The sequence below is a fragment of the Humulus lupulus genome, chromosome 5 (assembly GCF_963169125.1).
Source record: "Humulus lupulus chromosome 5, drHumLupu1.1, whole genome shotgun sequence".
Taxonomy (NCBI): domain Eukaryota; kingdom Viridiplantae; phylum Streptophyta; class Magnoliopsida; order Rosales; family Cannabaceae; genus Humulus; species Humulus lupulus.
The window spans coordinates 171,237,538-171,258,343 of record NC_084797.1 but is presented as its reverse complement, the minus strand read 5'-3'; the positions used below and the strand labels follow the sequence as shown (position 1 = coordinate 171,258,343).

Here is a 20,806-nt window from a genome sequence, read left to right as displayed (position 1 = left end):
TAACGCTGGGGAAGTTCCAGCCTAAGGAGGCAACAGAGGAAACAGTCAGTCCCACCATAGCCAGTCAAGGTTCAGAGATGGCCACGGCTACAATGAGGCTGACTCAGGCAGAGGGAATGCTGGTTGGAGAAACGAGGAGAGAGGTGGAGGTAGAAGCCCACCACCTAGAGAAGACCGATAAGCAGGACATAATGCTGAGGGGCAGCCTAGACAAAACAACGTCTTTAGCCAGTTTGGAGCCAGCGAGCAGCGGCGAAGAGATGAGGACTTGATGGATGTACTCAACGACCGCCGAGAAAGGCACGATGAGTACATTCCCCCGGCACCAGAGGCCCCAGCAATTCCTGAAGCCATTCAAGCTCAAATCAATGCCCTGAACCAGGCTGTGCAGCAGCTGGCCAGGGGGTAGACATCGCATATTGAGTACGATCGGAGGAGAGGCACCCCTTTCATACAAAGGATTGTTGTGGCAGAAACCCCCAGCAAGTTCAAGATGCCGACTCTGCAAAACTTTGACGGGTGCGGAGACCCGGTATCTCATGTAAACAAATTTGAGATACAAATGGACATTCAGAAAGTCTCTGAAGATGCTCGCTGCAAGATCTTCCCAGCGACCCTTTCTGATGCCGCTCATGAGTGGTTCTTTAAGTTCCCTCCTGCAAGTATATTATCCTGGGAGATGTTCGTGAAGGAGTTTTACGGACAATTCTATGGGGGTCGTGTGCACCCGACTGAGGCAAACCAACTGGTCGAGATACGCCAGAAAGAAGGGGAGCCTTTGAAGGAGTATGTTCAGCGCTTCATGCGAGCCGCAGCAGGAGCCAAGACTGTGGACGATGAAGGCAAGATGATGGCCCTAACCGCTGGGGTTAGGCGCCATTCTCCTCTCTAGAGTAGCCTCAGGAAGCATGGAGTTAACACTACCCAGGAGCTTTTAGATCAAGCTGATCGGTACATCAAGCTCGAGGATGCGATTGCCAACGAAGGCAAATCGCCAGCAAAGGAAAAGGGGCCCAAAGAAGAACCCGCCAAAGCCGCCAACGGGTCTAAGCCCAATGGCAACGGGAATGGCAATGGTAAAAATGGTGGAAAGCGGGCGAATGGCAAACCCTCGACCTCCGAGAGTAACCACCCCAAAAATAATCGGTATGAACCGAAATTCACCAATTACACCACCCTTGTCGAAAGCCGAGCCGAGGTTTTCCAAGCGACTAGCTCGAGCGTGCCCTACAGACGACCCGCGCCTATAAGAAAGGATATCTCCAAAAGAGATTCGACAAAGTTCTATCATTACCATAACGACTACGGGCACGACACCAATGAGTGTAACCAGCTGAAGGACGAGATTGAGTTCCTGATAAGACAGGGACACTTAAGAAGATATGTACGAGCCGCGGCAGGTTCTCAGCGAGAGGCTCAAGGAGGCAACGAGTCGGCGCCTGCAAGCTAGCGCTCACCACCTTTATAGCCTGCTCCCGTGGCAGGTACCCTACTCACCATTTGCGAAGGCCCACATCTTGCAGGAGATAGTGGAAAAGTGAGGGAACGATACGCTCGAACCCTACGTCATGACCAGGACATCGAGATGATGAGTGTTGAGGATCGTGCACCCAAAAAGGCTCGAACAGAGGAGGAACCGATCACCTTCTCTGATGATGACACCCAGCATGTGCGATTCCCACACTCTGATCCGCTAGTCGTGGATGTCCAAATCACAAATATGATGGTGAAAAGGGTGTTGGTCGATACAGGAAGTTCGGTCAACATCCTATATAAGTCCTCGCTGGAAAGGATGAAACTGTCCATCAAAGACCTAGAGCCATGCAACCAAACCATTTATGGTTTTTTCGGAGAAGGGCTCGCCCCAGTAGGGTGAATTGGACTCCCAGTCACAGCAGGTACCGCGCCTGCTAACTGGACATTACTCACCACTTTTAAAGTGGTTGATTGTCCTTCGGCGTATAACGCCATGATAGGGAGACCTATTCTGGTTGACCTTCGAGCCGTCACTTCTGTATAGAACCTCGCCATGAAATTTCCAACAGACCCAGGAGTAGGATGCATACTGGGAAACCAGCGAGAGGCGAGAGAATGCTACAATGCCTCGATCACCAAGGCATAAAAGGGTGTATCGAGGGATGCCACTAGAAAAGTGTTGCAAATGGAATTTGATGTTCAAGCCCGCTCAGGTGATAATCTCACCAAATAGGGCATTGCCCAAAGTGAGGATAGAGACTTAGATCCTCGCTTTGGGGATTTTGAAGAAGAAGTAGGCCCCCTCGAGGACCTTGAAGAAGTCCAACTTGATGAGGGAAATCCGAAAGAGTTGTGAAAGTCGGTAAAAACTTAGAGACAACAACAAAACAAGCACTGGTGGAGTTCTTAAAAAAGAACTAGGACGTCTTTGCCTGGTCGCATAAAAAAATGGTTGGGATAGATCCTGCAATCATCAGCCATGTCCTGAACATTGACAAAAGCTTTCCACCTGTGCAACAAAAAAGAAGGCTGCTCGACAAAGACTGATCAAAAGCTTTGAAGGAAGAAGTCGAGAAGCTAAAGGAGAATGGGTTCATCAGGGTGGCGTTTTATCCATCGTGGGTCTCCAATACCACACTTGTGCCCAAGCCGAATGGCAAGTGGCGTACGTGCGTGGATTTTACAGACCTCAATAAATCCTTCCCTAAAGACTGTTTCCCACTCCCGAGGATCGACCAGCTGGTCAATGCCACTGTGGGACACGAGATCCTCTCATTCATGGATGCATACTCTGGGTATAAACAGATTAGTATGCATCCCCATGATGAGGATCACACTAGCTTTTGAACCGATACAGGGCTATATTGTTACAAGGTGATGCCCTTTGGTTTGAAAAACGCTGGTGCGACTTACCAGAGACTCGTCAACCACATGTTTAAGGAGCTGATCGGGGCAAACATGGAGGTTTACATCGATGACATGCTGGTTAAGTTGAAGAAGGCAGAAGGACACATAAGGGACTTGCAGGAATGCTTCAACGTCCTTAATAAATATAGGATGAAGCTGAATCCCCTCAAATGTTCCTTCGGAGTTGGATCAGGGAAGTTCTTGGGATTCATAGTTAACTCAGGAGGAATTGAAGCTAATCCTGAGAAGATAAAAGCCCTGATCAAGATGAAGTCGCCAGCAAATATTAAGGATGTCCAAAGTCTGACTGGGAGAATTGTCACCCTTAGTAGATTCATTTCAAAATCAACGGACAAGTGTGTCCCATTTTTCAATCTACTCAGAGGCAACAAGAAATTTGAATGGACAGATGAGTGTGAACAGGCCTTTCAAGCACTGAAAGCGCATATGGCGCAGCCACCCATTCTGTCGAAGCCAGTCGATAAAGAGACTTTGTTCATCTACCTGGCAATCACAAATTACGCTGCTAGTGCTGTTCTGGTGAGAGAAGAAGAAGGTGTGCAGAAGGTTGTCTATTACATAAGCAAAAGGCTGATCGGAGCAGAGTTGAGATTTCCCCCCATTGAAAGGTTAGCCTACTACTTAGTATTGGCCTCTAGGAAGCTGCGGCCCTATTTCCAAGCCCATCTGATTACGGTATTAACCGACCACCCTCTTCGGCAAGTTCTGCAAAAGCCAGAGGCTGCCGAAAGATTACTAAAGTGGGCAGTCGAACTCGGGCAGTTCGACATCTCTTACCTGCCACGAGCAGCGATAAAGGGGCAAGCCTTAGCTAACTTCATCGCTGAGTTCACAGAGCCCGCAGGTAGCGAGCAGATCAGGGAGCCTAGCAAGCCTGAATGACAAACCCAAGCACCCTCATGGAAATTGTTCATCGATGGATCATCTAACAAATCCCACGCAGGAGCAGGAGTGATATTGATAACACCAGAAGGGCATCGATTTCACTGTGCAATAAGATTTGACTTCACTGCCTCTAACAATGAGGTTGAATACGAAGCACTGCTCGCTGGACTGCGGTTAGCCAAGGACATGAACATAAAAGCGTTTGACATTTATAGTGATTCTCAGCTAGTTGTGAATCAGATCTTGGGAGAGTATCAAGCGCGAGGATTAAAAATGGTCACCTATCTTAACAAAGCAAAGGATTTGTTAGCCCAGTTCGGCAGATACACTCTACAGCAAGTGCCTCGTGATCAGAATTCCAATGCAGACGCTTTGGCAAAGTTGGCAAGTGCAAAAGATGTTGATACTCTGAACATAGTGCCAGTCGAGCGACTACCCGCACCCAGCATCCAAGCAACAGAAACCACTTTAGTCATCCAAATGACGGATACATGGATGGCGCCGTATGTAGAGTATCTATCAAGCGGCGTGCTACCAGCGGACAGAAACATAGCTAGGACCCTTCAGCAGCAGGCTGCTAGGTATATCCTGGTCGATGGAATTCTGTACCGAAGGGGATACTCACTACCACTTCTCTGGTGTATTATAAAGGAGAAATTCAAAGAGTTGATGAAGGAGGTACATGAAGGTTTTTGCGGGGACCACGCTGGGGGGCAAAGCCTGTCAAAAAAGATCCTAAGGTAGGGATATTTCTGGCCAACAATGAATGAAGACTCCATGGAGTTCGTGCGAAAATGTGACAAGTGTCAAAGGTTTTCTAAGATCCGCGAGTAGCTCCTAATGAGTTAAAGTAGATTCAGAGTCCATGGCCTTTTGCGGTTTGGGGAATAGATCTAATCGGATCTTTGCCTACAGGGAAAGGTGGTGTAAAGTACGAAGTTGTCGCCGTCGACTACTTCACCAAATGAGCCGAAGCTGAGCCACTCGCGACCATAACGACGAAGAAAGTGCTTGACTTCATGGTCAATAACATCATTTGTCGTTATGGATTGCCAAAGAAGATAGTCTCAGATAATGGCACCCAGTTCGACAGTGATCTGTTCACAAATTTCTGCAAACGTCACGACATTATTAAAATCTTTTCTTCAGTCGCTCATTCCCAGGAGAATGGGCAAGTCGAGGCAGTTAATAAAACGCTGAAGGATACACTGAAGAAAAGACTTGAAGAAGCTAAGGGAGCGTGGCCAGAATAGTTTCCTGAAGTCCTCTGGTCGTAAAGAACTTCCCATCGAACAGCAACCAATCATACCCCGTTTTCCTTGGCGTACGGGTATGAGGCCATGTTCCCTGTTGAGTTGGATCTGCCCTCTCATCGCAGATTAACATACGACCAGGATTCTAACAGCCAGCTACTGATGGAATCCTTGGACTCGATTGATGAAAGGCGAGAACAAGCACAACTCCGAGTAGCTGCATACCAGCAGAAGGTCACCAAGTATTTCAACTCCAAAGTTCGAAAAAGAAAGTTCAATGTTGGAGACCTTGTGGTCTGAAGAGTTTTTCTTAACACCCGCGACCAGGCTGCTGGAGTACTCGGGCCAAATTAGGAAGGGCTATACCAGATTGATGAAGTCCTTCACCCATGCACTTATAAACTTGCCCACTTAAACAGAGATCTCATTCCTCGATATTGGAATGGAGAACACCTGCGCAAGTATTATCAATGAACAATTCTTCTTAAAGAATTGGCTTGTATAAATTTTACTTTTTACAAGTTTTGTGTAAGATCTTATTGATCACTCGTAAAGACATGTTTAGTCCATTTACTACGAGAATAAAAGGGACTGTGCTCAGCCAGTCATTTCTTGCCAACTATTGTATTTATTACAATTATTTGCTCATTACGTGTGTTGTTTTGCTATATTATAATTCTAATCGCATTGCTACGAGCAGTAACGTTCGGGCAGGTTCTAGTCAAGGAAAGTGATTGAGGACCTAAAGCTCCCCGATCACTTGGGGGGCATACAAGGTACAAGTAAGCAAAGCATATCGTTAAAAAGTATGTAAACACATGAGCAAAATAAGTGAAAGCATGCTAGGGCACTTAGAGTATTTTTCAAAATTTTGATATTTTGTTAAATCAAACCAAAGTGCTATGCTAAGTTCGATCATGCGAACAATTAGATGTTATAATAATATGAAAATATATTGTAATATCAAAGCGATCCTTTTACACCGCAAGCAGTAACTACTTGGATGTAATTGTTCAAAATGAAAGTAAAAGCTGCCCGTGCAGCAAACCAAAAAGTTATATTGTCTTTACATCACGACCCTTAGGTCGTGTAATTAAAAAAGAATTATAAAAGAAAAAACTAAGGAGCTTGAGGAGCTGGAGGATCCTGGGGAAGGTTCTGGTCGACAGCTTCATTATCTGCACCCTCCATCTCGGCGACCTGCGAGATTTCTGGGGAAGCAGGGACCCTCGATCCTTTTTCTTCAGCCAATTAAGCCGCGCAGCGAGCCAGCTCAGATTCCCTCGCGTTCTCAGGAAGATAATCAAAATTGGCACCCTGATTGTGCTTCCAGAAATAATAGAAGAACCTCAAGGTGGCATTTTTGTACCTCTCTAAGTTGGCAGCGTTTGCCTTCTCCAAGTCCTTAACTCGGTCTTCCATGTCTCTAGTTTCTAGCCTGCTCGTGATCAAGTCTAGCTTGAGCTACTTAGCCACTTTATAGTTAGAGCGGTTGCACTCCTTGTATTGGTCCCTCAGCTCGCGAGCTTTTTCCAGAAACTTCAGCTTCTCCTTCAACTCCTTAGCTAGTTGGGCCTTTTCCGCAGTCACCACCGCCAGCTGATCAACATGTCTGGCCTCAGCAGCTTTGAGTTAGTCCTCGTGCCATTGATCCGAGGTCCTGGCCTCCTTGGTGACAGCACCCAGGTGGATGCGGCCGACAGTAAGGGTTAGCATGGCTTGCATTCAGAACAAAAATTAGACAAACAATAAATTACCGAAGACCTGATTTCACAAAGGGAGAAAACTTACACTAGTGAACTTATTCAGGGCTCGGTTCAGAATTAGGTCAATGCCCATCATCTCCGTAGCCGCCATATCCGCTCGGCAGCATTCGTGCTTCGCGATTTTGGTGACCCTTTCCTTGATCATCCTAAAGGCGCGACCAACCACCAAGTTCCCAGTAGAGGCAGGATCCTCTTGCTGAGGTTGGTCAGATGGGGCATCGGAAGAAGGAGTCGACCCAGCCGCAGCTGATGGAGTCTACTGCTCACAGGGGGAAGGCGGAGTTGCAGTGGCAGAGGGCCCATCCTCTGAAGGGCCTGCATTCCGGGCCTTCTTCGCCTTAGGCTCTTTGCTGCTCTCCCCAGTATGTCTCTTACTGGTTTTATTTTTGCTTGGAGGGGCAGCAGCAGCCTCTGGGGTGCTGTAAAGGTCGAACACGTTGGTGGAGTCCAGCCTGAAAAACAAGAACAAAGTCAAACAATGAGATAGCATGAACAGCCAAACACATCACATCATAAGAAGAAAACAAAAAAGGATTGCAAAGTCCAATACCTGAGCTATTATTAATGGTCGCTACACTATAGACTCTACTAGTCTTACACTCATTCTTTGACACGAAGAAGTCTGGCCCTAAGTGTGGAGCATATTTAAAGTTGTCGTCCCCGTCAAATAGATGACAGGGAATTGGAAAATTGTTTAAAAGCGAAATTACTATACCGTTGTCATCCAACAAGTCGTCAGAGAGGTCGACAGGCTCGGTGGCCTTCTGCTTTCCTTTTCCTAAGGGGGCCAAGGGCCTCTCTGCTCGAGGAGTGCTAGCAGGTTCCCTGATCGTAACCCCAGTCGTTCTTCTCCGTGGAGGAGACGCTTGAGGTTGCTACTCGAGTTCCCCTTTGGCGTAAGCACTCCCTGCCGAAGGCCCCCTCGTACCCGACTGAGGGGCCCAGAGGCCAGCCAACCTAATGTTAGCCTCTGTAACCAGATTCTTGACACTCTTCTCAGCATCTGGCATGCTGGCTAAGAGTGTCAATCTTGACTCAATTCCTGGAGTTGGGTTTAGTCGCAGCCAGGGACCTGGAAGACATCAAAAGTTTAAGACATTGTGGAGGAAAACACTAACTGAAGAAGTCAGCCAGCGATACGAAAGTTTTACCTCCTCGTGCGAAAGCCAGGTTGTTTGCGACCAGGTCTGCCATAAGGAAGTACTCTTGATAGTACCTCCCCATGTTTGAGATGTGGGTCGTGTCAGTCAGGAAAGTGCGTCCATTTTCCTGATGACAAAGGTGGAAGAACCCCGTGCCTTCATGGTTGGGGTTAGATTTAAGGTCGAACAGATAGTTGACCTCATGAGGCGATGGCACGGGCCATTTTTTCTTACTGTACAGGATATAGAGTGCAGTAAGCATCCTATATCCGTTTGGAGTAATTTGAAAGGGGGCAAGTCCAAAATAGTTGGCCACCCCCTGAAAGAATGGGTGAAGAGGCAAGGTGCCCCCTGCCTCAATATGAAACCGCGACCAAGTGCTATAGGCGCCTGCAGGCAGATTGGCCCTTTGGTCCAGGTTGGGCTTGACTAGGGTCACCCCTGGCAGACTGTATTTCCTTAAGTAGTTGGTGAACATTCTGACTGTCACCCTACTTTCAGAGACGACATGCCACTCGACATCCGGCTGCATAACGTGTCGAGGGCAAGCATGTCTTTGGATATTAGGATCGGGAGCATTTTCTTCTCGACCACTGGTCGAGGGAGCATCAACTGTAGCAGTAGGCTCATGAGAAGTGTCGGAGGTTTTTCTTTTCTGGGCCTTGGTTTTGGTGTGAGCCATGTTTTGAGCCAAGACTGGGGAAGTGTTTGGATTAATACGAGAAAAGGGAATTTTGGGTATTAGTGTCGAGGGTTGTTCTTCGTCCTCAAGCAGTTGAGGTAGCAAATCGTCGTCGATGGGTCTTTCTCCTCCCCACGGGACTTGCATATAAACTGCAAACAGACAAAGGAGGAGATAAGACGCACAGCCTGGAAGCTTATGTTGAAAGGTGGAATAACGTTGCTCGCGTCTATCGACCAGCAACATTCTAACCGAAACACTAAGTTTTATGCGAGCAGTTTGAAAAACGGATCAAAAAGTTAAAGTAAAAAGTTTCTCTGAAAAAATATTTTTCAACTCCAAAGGGGCGGGAAAACCCCAGTTTTTCAGAAACTTCGATTTTACGCCCTAAACCCATGATCCTGACTATCAAACTAATTCCTAACTTATATAGAGCAAAAGTACACTACCCTATCAAGCATCAAACGGTATATGCAAAATCTTCACAAATTACTACCCAAGAGCACAAAAAGTTTCAAAGCACAGAAGCAGCGTGCATGGCATCTCAAAGGGTTAAACGTCGAAGAAAGTTTACCTGAGAGAAGATTGGAGATCCTAAAAAGGAGGAACTTTGAGTTTGCAGGCAAGAGATCCTCAGCAAAGCATCTAAAAACTTTAAAGTCCTGGGCTCTGAAATATATTTCTTGAGAGTTCTTGGCAAAAATATGGCGTGTAAAGAGTTAAAAGAAGATTGTGGGGATTATTTATAGAACTGAGATGTGCCGAAAAAGGGTAATCATGAGTTACCTTTTTCAAGGCATGGGGGAGTGTAACAGCCGTCGGAATGGTTTCTTGAAAACTGAAAAGGCATGATTGGACGTGATTAGGTCACTGTTTTCAAGAACACACGAGAGCTCTGACAGATTTCTTGGGGCATACGAAAAGTTATTTTCCTAAGTTTACTTATTGCTAGTCGCAATAAATAAACTTGGGGGGGAAATGTTTATCCATAAATCAGTTGCTGATGATGTGGCGAGGATTTTTGACACGTGGTGGACACATAGCAGAGATACGTCTTGCCTATCGACCAGCATTATTTCTGCGCGAAGAGATCAAGTTGACCAGCTTGGTCGTATATTTTGCTCTTTTATGTAAATATCTGTACAATTGTGATGATATCTGAGAATATCTCTTCATTATGACCTGCAGATCTGATCATTAAGGATAGATATTATTTACTAATTCACGTAACTCTTCCTGAGCCTATAAATACACAAGAGATAGCTCAAGGAAGGGGATCGATCTTTTTTTCTTAGAGAATTATATTACTATTATTCATCGTTGTATTGTTTTTCTTCGCCAAAGGTCAGTGAAACTCAAGAACCCTAGTTCTTTGATCACACTTTGGGAGCTTAATCTTAATAATAGTATTAAGTGGGCATAGGTCATTACCAACCACTGGGGTCGAACCACTATAAATCCCTATGTTCTTTATCTTTCCATTAGATTATTTTCAAGTTCTATATAATTTTCCTGTCATTTCCTAGACTCCGTGTCATTGACCAACATCAGGGTCAACATATTTATTTAACAATTGGTTTATAATTTGAATTTTGAATTTAGTTAATCCTTTTATAAATCTATTAGATAGAAATAGTTTCAAGATACACTTAAGTTAGAATATTCTAGAGAGAAAATTCTAAGCTTTTCACAGAGAGAGAAAAATATAATGTAATATTTTTCCTATCCCTGAAAACTATCTCATACCTAATATTCCAATATAACATCTTGTGAGTCAAAAAAAATTCCCACCATTACTTTGCATGCTCACATGCGTCTTGAGGTGTAGAGATACATCTTGGAAGATCTTGGTCTGAGTATTCACAAGGCTGCTTTAGATTGGATGTTCGTTGGAGTTACTAAAAGAAAGCGAAGATTCTTGATTATTCTACGACTGGTAAATCCTCATCTTTTTCTTTCTCTTTGATTAATGTTTTGCATATTAATGGATTCGATTATTTAAAGATTGTTTAAATAATTTTTTTGAAATCTTGGGTACACCACCTCGTGCTTTCCGCTGCGCATATGGTAAACCAGTTACCAATAGCCTTGTCGAGTGAGGCACGTCTCCTAGAATCAAGCTTACGGTCCATGCATGTCAAGTGTGTACATTACTCCCATGGTGGCCCTGCCATCACGACCTGCATTTTCACATGATTATTGCCAAATATGGACCATGCTGATCAATCATAGATAAATGTAGTGAAATCAGATGCAACAAACACAGATATCAGCATAACTGGGTCGATACCCTACTCTATGTGCATATGCTAGTTTTCTTACCCAAGTCTTGTGTGAGAATCAAGATGACCTCGAGTGTGATCTTCTCCTGAGCCTCTCAAAAATCCTTGTAAAAAGACATAATGTAGGTCTAGTCCCCTTAAACCACAACCTACCATAACTTTTCTATAAATCTCACTAGGCTCCAAATACTCTTTAAACATGTCTTATTATGTCCTTGGAACCTTATCTTATGATCCCCCAAGGTTACCCATCAAAACCCATTGAAAACAAACACAAAACAAGGCTACCAACACCGGCCGATCGACTGCCTAGCACAGGCCGGTTAACCAGGTGCCCTAGGTCGATCGACTCAAGTCAGAGAGAAATTCTGCATTTTTCCAGAATTTCGAACCTAATCAATTTTAACCTGAAACTCAACAGTAGATTTTATGTAGAATTTGACTTTAATAGAGCTAAATCAAGTAATATACAACATCAAGACATCCAAAACACCCCCAATTACATATCAAAACTACCAATTGTAAATTTAGGGTTCTAAACCCAATTCTTTCCCCAATCCAAAAATTAAACTCAAATTCTTAAATCCAGTAACAAATCCAAGCTTTGAAAAAATTGCAAACTTATTTCTAACCTCAACCTAGCACTCAAACAATCTATCACCATCAAATTTCGAAATTAACATTAAATCTTCACACTACAACAATTTGTAGTATATAATACATTAAAAAATAGCATATATTTAGAAGTGTTATTAATGGTGGGTGATTAAAAACACACAGAACATTATATTTTGGCGCCATATGAATAAACCTGAGGCGCCAAAATGAAAATTTTTTTTTAGTCTCATCTGCCAAATTTCCTAAAGCTAAGTTACCCGAAAAATTTCTCTCAGCCTCCATCTCTCACTCTCGTCTCGTCTCTCCGCCCTCTCCGCCTCACGAAGTCTCACTCTCGTCTCGTCTCTCTGCCCTCTTCGCCTCACGAAGTCTCACTCTCATCTCGTCTCTCCGCCTCACGAAGTTTTTTCAACTCATCTCTGCCTCATGAAGACACGCTCCAGAGTGGAGCTCTTTCTCCGCCTCACGAAGTCACGCTCCAGAGTGGAGCTTCTCTGCCTCACGAGTTCTTTCTCTGCCTCAAGAAGTCACGCCTCACGAAGTCACGCCTTCCAAAGATCTATCTCTGCCTCACGCCCACTATCTCAGGTTCGTTTCTCTCCTCGGCTTACATCTTTTTTAAGGAACGATACCATATGATTCATCCCTCTGCCCTCCAATTTGCAGCCCTTGGGTTCCTGCTCTCCGTGGGTGAGGAGTCTGTGTTCACAGGTGCTGTCTTACATTGGGGTCATCTGTCGTGCCATTTTTCTGGGCCATTAGGTTCATGTGAGGTGGCCTGGTAAAGGGTTTCTTTTTCTCAATCATCTCATATGTTTTATTTAAGAAGCTAGGTCAGTTGGGAGTCTCAGAAGTGAGCGATTAGCCAATCTGATTGGGTGTTGCTGCGAAGGAGATGAGAGGTTGCTGGTGGCCGATTTTATGCCCCGTGAAACTCTCGCTAAGCATCTTTTTCACTGTAAGTTACTTTATTTCTTTATATATATATATTTATATGTATATGTTTGTACATACTTCTGTTTCGTTTCCTTTTTATGGGTGATAATTTATTAAATAAAGCTAAAATAACTGAAAGTGAAGCTGGGAAGATGTATTTGGTTATTGTTTGGCTGAAAAATGCATTGTAGGTTTTTGACTTGTTCAAAATGACTAAGACTGAATAAAATTGATGTTTCAGTCAAGATCTTTGTTATTAAAAGGTTTTTCATGGGACTTAAAAGTGAAATATTGGTATTTAATTGCCTTGATTTCCCAAGTACTTGCTTGTTTATCATTTTGGAAGTGCTATTGATGGAAAGTAGTGCTTATGAATTGATATTTCTTCTCTCAAATAAACCTCTAATGTTCATTCACGACTCAATTGAATTGAATTTAGCTAAGAATGATTTTGTGATTTTTTTTTGGATAGTTTGTTTCTTATGATTGCACTGTTGTAGGGGATGCTCAACTAGTGAAATGGGCCATGAGATTGAGGGTGGCTTTGCATCTGACACAAGCTCTGGAGTACTGTAGCAGCAAAGGGCGTGCATTTTATCACGATCTCAATGCCTACAGGGTTTTATTTGATCAGGTAACAATGGTTTCTTTGATATATAGTTTTTATTTTTATTTAACACTTTTAATTAAAATAATTTACTATTGAGTTGGCTGTGATCAATTATTAGGATGGCAATCCCAGACTATCCTGCTTTGGCCTCATGAAGAATAGCAGGGACGGCAAGAGTTACGGTACAAACTTAGCATTCACTCCTCCAGAGTACCTGAGAACTGGTATTTTTGTTTGCTTGAATAAGTGAAATAATGTGTTCTTTTAATGTGGATTATCATTGAACGGGCATCACTATGTTAGATATTTGCAACTGAAGAGCCATTTCTTCATGACTTTAGTAATGGAAATTCCAAGAAAAATTATGTTGATGGAAAAAGCATTGCTGTACTATTTTCCTCATGATATCTTTGGCTGACGAGTATAAAATATTTTTTTTATGAAGCTGAGAGAATTTAGTTTGGTAGCAATATGATATATACATGATACGATTCAATTCTTTGTTGACAGGTAGAGTGACACCAGAAAGTGTGGTTTACAGCTTTGGAATGTTGTTGCTGGATCTTCTGAGTGGAAAACATATACCCCTAGTCATGTGAGTTCACACTTTATTCTTACTACTACTAGTAAATATATGTACATCAGTTCATAAGCACATATCTCTGGTTTTAACTGGATAATAAGTTGGATCAACATTGTTGGTTTATATTGTTTGCAGGCACTTGATCTAATTTGTGGCAAGAATTTTCTGATGCTTATGGATTCTGCTCTAGAGGGTAATTTTTCAAATGATGATGGAACTGAACTTGTGCGTTTAGTTTCCCGCTGTTTGCAGTATGAAGCACGTGAGAGACCAAATGCAAAGTCCCTTGTCACTTCTTTCATGTCTCTTCAGAAAGAAACAGAGGTGTGTACTCTGCTTGATCCTTTCATTTTTATGTTTAGTAAATTTGTTCTTCTATTTTATTAGTTATATTCCAGTGGCATTGTATTAGCTATTATAAATTCACTGTTACTTTTTATATTTATTTTTTCATCTTGAATTCTTTGCCTTGCATAGAATTGGAACCATATGTTTGAAATTTAGAGTACTGTGGCCATTTGTTTGCTGTTCTATGAACACTGTTAACTCCATATATGCTAGCTAATTAAGAAGTGAAGTTTTCTCTTATCTCTGGTTTTGTTGCTTTTTTAGTGTAATATATTATTTTTATGCAGTACTCTATTCAATTTCCATGTACGTAGCAATTTCCATGAACAAAGTGTAGTCACAGTTTTCTTTTCCTTTTACTGAGAAAAAAAAAATCAATAAAAGCCAAGTATTATATATGGTAATATGCATTTGGGTACATGTTATATGGTAATATGCATCTACCTATACATGATATGTTTCTTGAATTTTGTTTGTCTTGTTCATGCAGCTTCTAATTGATGGTAACTTATTATTTTAATAACATAATTGCTGGTGCCTTTTGTGTGTTTATAATTTGTTTTTATTTGCATATTGTAATGTGGTCCTGACAGCTTAAAACAATGGCCATGAGTACTTATCCCCAAAAAAATCAGAGCTCAATCTTGCCATTCTCCTGACTCCGCTAAAAAATTGCATATTGCATTCAATTTACTTGATAAAAAATTCCTTTAATTCTTTAATTATTGAATACTTTTTCACCCATTACTTCTTCTCTCAGCCTTTCTTCTTCTCCAGAATCAAAATCAACCTCAAACACAAACATAACCCCAATTGTTGACCCCATTCATGTATCCTCTGCATCTTCACACTCCTCTCCCAAACAGCCCAATTCCAGCTTCAATTACGCTTTCGCCAACTCCAGCGGCAGCCCTCTTCTTTGAATTTTCCAATCCACTGAATCCAACATTGAAAGGGTTAGCTAGCTCAAAACTTCAATCACTGTATAAAGTTAAGTTCTTTTGGGGGTTTTGTAGTGAAGGGTCACTACTACATGTGGAAGAAACTCAATGAAATTATGAGATTTGGGTTTGGCAATTATGAAATTGTTTAAATTTTAGTCGATTGTCATGATAATTAAAGCTTGAATCTTTGGAAATAAAACTAGAAAATAGTATACTCAAATGGGTTATGAACCATGTTGAAAATGAAAAGAATTTCTGACTCTTTTGCTGTTGGGCAAGTGATTTTCGACTTCTGGTTTTTGGCACTTTTCGTAGTTGCAGATTCATTGGCTGGTTCCCTCTTGTGCTTTCTCAATGTAATTTCTCTTCTCTACAAAATTATTGAAATACCATAGCCATTATTCAATTCATTTTAGTTATATTTAAGTATAAGTTATAGTGATGAACATAAGTGTATTTGGTACTATATATAGTACATGAATACTCAGACTAAATTCAATCTTTGTAGGGTTGCATTTATATTGTTGATGCATATAAATTTTACTGGAGTAGCTGTGTTAAAGGGATTCACGCTGGACAAATGGTTATGCGGCTAGTTGAAGCAATTGGTAACTTTTCAACAGTTCTTTCCTTCTCTCAATGTGTATGCAATTATGTACTAAAACACACACACACAAGCAAATGAACAAGAAAAGAAATAACAGAGAAAACAATGCAAAGATGTTTGTTTCCTTCTCCACTATCAATTACACAGTTACAACTTCATTCAATACAAACTTGAGAAACACACTGAGAAGAGTATCCTTTGGAAGCCCTTTCGAGAAAACACCCTCTCAGCCCTGGCTTATCTTCTTTCACTCTTTCTCACTATTACAACTCCCAAGACTTGTTACAACTAATTATTACAAAGCTAAAAAACAATGTAATTGTGCCACTCTATTGATCCAAATGGTTTATTTGAGGACTGATATTTGAACAGAAAACTGTCTCATTCCCTTGTTTTCTGGTCTTATCTTTTTCTCATTACGAGCTTCTTTTGCTAATAATGTAATCCAATGACACAGATGTTTATCTTGCTAGGACGGTCATGTTGATCTTTGGCATGGGCTTATACAGATTGTTTATCAGTAATGTGCCTCCTGATGTAGGTTCTGGGATTATAACAATCTTGCCAATATGTCAGAAGTCATGTGTGTTTGTTGCTTCTTATTTCTAAAATCAAATTGCTTGTTTGGGTTTTGCTCTAATTATTAACACACTGTTGCAGGAGAAAAAAGCAAGTGAAAGGCAATCTTAATGCCAAAGTTGGAAAGATAGCTGGTTGTGTTGATGTTAATGCCCAAAAACGTATCACTACTCTGGGGGAGGCATAATCCTGGGTAGGTTTAATGGCTTATATTTCTTAAGTTGAGAGGTCAGGCCCATTGATTTTGGGCTGTCTTCCAGTGGAGAAACTCAGGTCAGTACTTTGTCTCTAGAGGCTGTAAATATAACCATTCCACTATATTTTTTTACTAGTTATTATTTTTTGTTTTTAGTTATCCTTTATTTGAAAATAAACAGCAACTTAAGCTATGAAACTGTTTTTTTTAACAGAATATACTTTTTCTCCCTTCTCCTACCAATTTTAGCATAAACAAGCGGGATGAAAGTTAAAGAGCGACAATCCTTATAAATGAAAATGTATTAAAGGCCAATTTTTGTTGTTAGCGTATTAATATATTAAAATTTACTATTAAAATAGTTGCATTGATTAACATTAATACAATTGTTAGTTTTGTTCTCTTAGTTTTGAAGTAAGCACAACATGTGAACTTGAGATATATGGAAACTAGTGATTTTTTGCTAATTGTGGCCATTGCAACTTGCAAAGCTATTGAGTGTTGAAATTTTTGACTTAATTACTTGTGTTAATACAGGGTTGCCTACAAAATAATCAGACAACTCTGGAATGGACTCTTTTTCCTTGGATACATATTTGAAACCAAGTATGCCTCTCTTTCCGTCCACATATTAAAAGAGGTTTATTAGTCACTCCATTGGGACTGCATTCATACTGTTAACTCTTTTTTCTGGACTTTTCTTTGAACTTTCTTTGTTTCATGTACAAACCTTGTTGTTTCTTTTTCATAGTTTAGTTAGCAAGAGAGTAAATAAAAGGTTGTGCTTTTTATGATTGTTGTAGTTTAATTTGATGAATGTGTATATATGTCTATTTGCTAACTCAGGTAGCTGGAATTTATAGTGGTTATCTCTTGTTTATTTCTCTGAATTGGTATATTTTTTGAGTTATTTTATTTTGTTTCTTAGTCATTTAGTTGTTATAATATATGGCTTGAGTGTATTCTAGTTTCTTGTTTGGCCCTTTATTTTCTTGAGTTATTTGATTCCTTCTAGCTTTTCCTTTATTCTGAAGTTGTTTAGAGAGCAATATAAGGGAATTATTTTCTAAGTAGTTGCAAAGAGCAACAATAGAAATAGAAAACAAATTAAGAAAACAGGGCATAAAAAACAACTAAATGATTCTTTTTACTGCAATATGTGGAAACTTTTCGTTTAAGCAGTAGTTTTTATTCCCCTGCCCCATACGTTATTCTCATAATAGAGGGGATTTAGAGCAGTGATTGGTAATCCACCGCTTCAAAATAAAACCAAAACTTCCCCATTAGTTAGTTACAATGCCCCAGCACTCGTACTTTCTCTCTCATTCATCACCACTGTCCTATACATATACATAATTCCTCTTGTTTTAATCTTATTGTGTGTGAAATCATTTTCCCTTGCTTATACTCTTTATGCCTGGCTTAATTTTTCTTTTATCATTTCATCTCTATAGGTACAATGTAGCAATTAAGTGTGCAACTATTACTCTTGCTGGGCACTCCTAACCAAAGTAGAATTATGAATATAGATTACTCTCTGTCATTTTAGATTTTTCTCTTAGAAATCCAAGTCTCTCATCTTTTTTTCTGCAATTTTGGGTAAAATCTGAATCTTTCTATTTTATTTCAATCTCTTGCCCTAACTTCTGTCTATTCAATTTTGTTTCAGATTTTGTTTTTAGAAATTGGAAAATGTTGTTGAGCTGTGGGGTAAGCTCTTTTCACTCTGCTATTGTGTGACTTAATATGATTAAGATCTAGAGGTAATATCATTGATTTTATTATAATTATTTTATTTTGATGTAATATATGTGTTGGCTATTGTGTGACTTAATATGATTAAGATCTTGTTTCCTAGTAGTGCATACAATGGAATAATACTAAATTCTGATTATATTACTAAGTTATTGAGAATTCAGTAGGAACATGCTTGCTCTTATAAACTCTAGTTAAGATTAAGTTGCGTTGATTTGTATTTCCTTGTTTTAATATCAGTAAAGGACATATAGTTGTTTTTTTTATTATTTGAAAAAAAAAACTTTGCTTGATTATGTTTGTAATGTATCAAGCCTTTGCCTTGCTTTATGAAGAAAGTTATGAAACACTTTATGTCTTCATTGCTCCCTACTGTCTGAAAAACTATAATGTCTTAATGGCAGCAAGTTGTTTGACAAGTTTGATTTTATTTGCACTGTATTCTCTTTTCTTATTTATAGCTTTGGTAAGTTATTGTTTATATGATAGTTATGGGATTGGATTTGCATTCAGTTGTTAAATTATTTATTTATTTTAGTTTTCATCTTGCAGATGATCCCAAGCTTTGTTTGAATCTTCATTTTGTTTTCTATTATGCTTATTTATATTTTGATATTTCTTTGCTAGTTGATTTTCTGGCATTTCAGGAACTTGTTACTGCTTGGGTTGTCATCTTGGCTTGCCTTGTCCATGGGTTTGTTACAGTCTTAGTTGCTAGTGAAGCTCATGCAATAACTCTGGCTGTTGAGGGTTTGTTAGGAGTTGTGTTTACAGTGGCTGCATTAACAGATGAAGCAATGGATGTTGGTGAGGTATTATAAGTCTGTAAAAATTATAGTATAGCATTCATTCATTACCTGGGCTAAATACATGTTAGTTTGGATTCCAAGTGGGTTAATGAAATCTTTTACAGGTCTTTGTTAATTTTTAAGCATCTCCATTTTTTTTTTGTCTTTAGCACATATAATCATTAAGCTGTGCAAAATAGCTAGTGGTATGAGGTTCATCTCATCTGATGTTCATGCATATCTATGTAATAATCTATTTGGTTTTAAGGGAAATAATATGTGTCTAATGTCCATATGTGCTGTTTTAGATTCAGATCACTTCCAGGACTTGTCAACCAGACCCAAAAGGATATCACAGAATGTGAGAATTTTGTCTTCCAGACAAGTTCACAAAGGATGATGAATTGAAGGATGGAGCAAGTTTCATGCATGGTTTACTTTTGTGTATCTTGTAATGTTTTTGTTTTTCATTTTTGAAGTAAAAAATGTTCAACAAACTTTATTATGTTATGCTTTCAAACTTAAGTTAGATCTAAGATCTCACGAAATAGACACATTCATAGTTTGAATTAGTTATTGTTTAATGTAATACTTATGGTTTATCAATATATTGAGAATTACATTTTATGATTAATTTTGATTTTTTTTATCAAAATACAATAATGAAAATCTTTTAATTAAAAAAAAACTTATAAGTACTCTTATCACAATAAAATACCTTAATATGTTATGATTTAGAAACATATTATAAGCATAACAAATTGTTATGATTTATATAATATAACAAACTAAAAACGTTATCAAAATAATCAAATGTAATAGTTGAAAAGTGTTATGCAAAAAGTATAATATTAAACTTCAAATTTATAATCAAATACTCTAACTAAATGTTATTATTTGAATATTATAGCAACTAAAAATGTGTTATTGAATAGTTTAAGATAACATCGAACATAACATTCGAATACTGTTATAGCAAAGACAGGACTTTTAATAACAGGGGCTACGTTAGCATTTTCAGAAGTGTTATCAATACTCCCGGTTAGCAGTTTTTAAGTGTTATGAATACTGTTTTTTCTTGTAGTGTCAATTCCACCAAGAACATCAATGAAGAAAAATAGTGAGAATTCATACCTCTTCCTCTGAATTTTTAAAATTCCAAGTGTGGTTGTGGTCTTGACAACTCCTAATTCCTTTCCTTGAAGTTCAATCCCCTTCTAAAATCCTCAAAAATCGAGAACTTGGTCTCTAGCTTTGGGAGAACTTTGAGTCAAGAAAAAGAAAAGAAGTTTGAGAGAGTACTAGAACATGCATGGAGACTTAGTTTTATCACTTGGTTTCTCTCTAATTTCATGGTCAAATGATCATTTTTCCCTCCATCTAATTCCCTCTCTTTATTAACCCCAAGGGTAGTTTAGTCTTTTGCCATAAAATTCTAATTACACCACTAATCTCCAATTATCCACTAAAATTCATCAAACATAGTTATTCGACAAATTAATTTATCTCACCAATATTCTCCAAAATACGAAAAATTCCCAAAATACCCCTAGGCTCGACCCGAGCCAAGTATTTTCTCCGTTGTGAATTTTTCGCTAAAATTGCTCGAAAATGATCCAGTCTTACCGAAAATTACACATATCCACATAATAATGTGGTCTCAATGCACATAGCACATATTAATTACAAATATACCCTCAACGGGTCAAAATTACAAAAATGCCCCTTTTAACAAAAACATGTCTTTAAACACATTTGATACACATAAGCATGCATACTCAATAGTATAACAATATAATTCACACAAATGTCCCTTGTCCCCTCCTGACACGCTAATCTAGGTTCTAAACCTTATTATGAGTTTTGGTACGCTACACTAATGGATGTTATTCTAGTGACAGGTGAAAAAATGTCAAAGAAATTTACGT

The 20,806-nt window shown here is 39.8% G+C and overlaps 1 protein-coding gene across 1 annotated transcript; it reads left to right on the top strand.

Moving 5' to 3' along the window:
• Nucleotides 1-12,167: 12,167 nt before the first annotated feature.
• LOC133779684 (serine/threonine-protein kinase BSK5-like) lies at nucleotides 12,168-16,326 on the top strand. The gene is made up of 11 exons (XM_062219615.1): nucleotides 12,168-12,243; nucleotides 12,362-12,490; nucleotides 12,969-13,102; nucleotides 13,197-13,302; nucleotides 13,589-13,668; nucleotides 13,797-13,985; nucleotides 14,500-14,512; nucleotides 15,233-15,309; nucleotides 15,462-15,561; nucleotides 16,018-16,138; nucleotides 16,221-16,326. The coding sequence occupies exons 1-11, from the start codon at nucleotides 12,168-12,170 to the stop codon at nucleotides 16,324-16,326; spliced, it is 1,131 nt and encodes a 376-aa protein (XP_062075599.1).
• The last annotated feature ends 4,480 nt before the right edge of the window (nucleotides 16,327-20,806 follow it).

Bases quoted from the DNA above. Each gene is read 5' to 3' on its own strand.
- LOC133779684 (XM_062219615.1), top strand. From the start codon at position 12,168: ATGATTCATCCCTCTGCCCTCCAATTTGCAGCCCTTGGGTTCCTGCTC. The intron at 12,244-12,361 runs GTGCTGTCTTAC...TTATTTAAGAAG, and splicing joins TGAGGAGTCTGTGTTCACAG to CTAGGTCAGTTGGGAGTCTC. The intron at 13,103-13,196 runs GTAACAATGGTT...ATCAATTATTAG, and splicing joins ACAGGGTTTTATTTGATCAG to GATGGCAATCCCAGACTATC.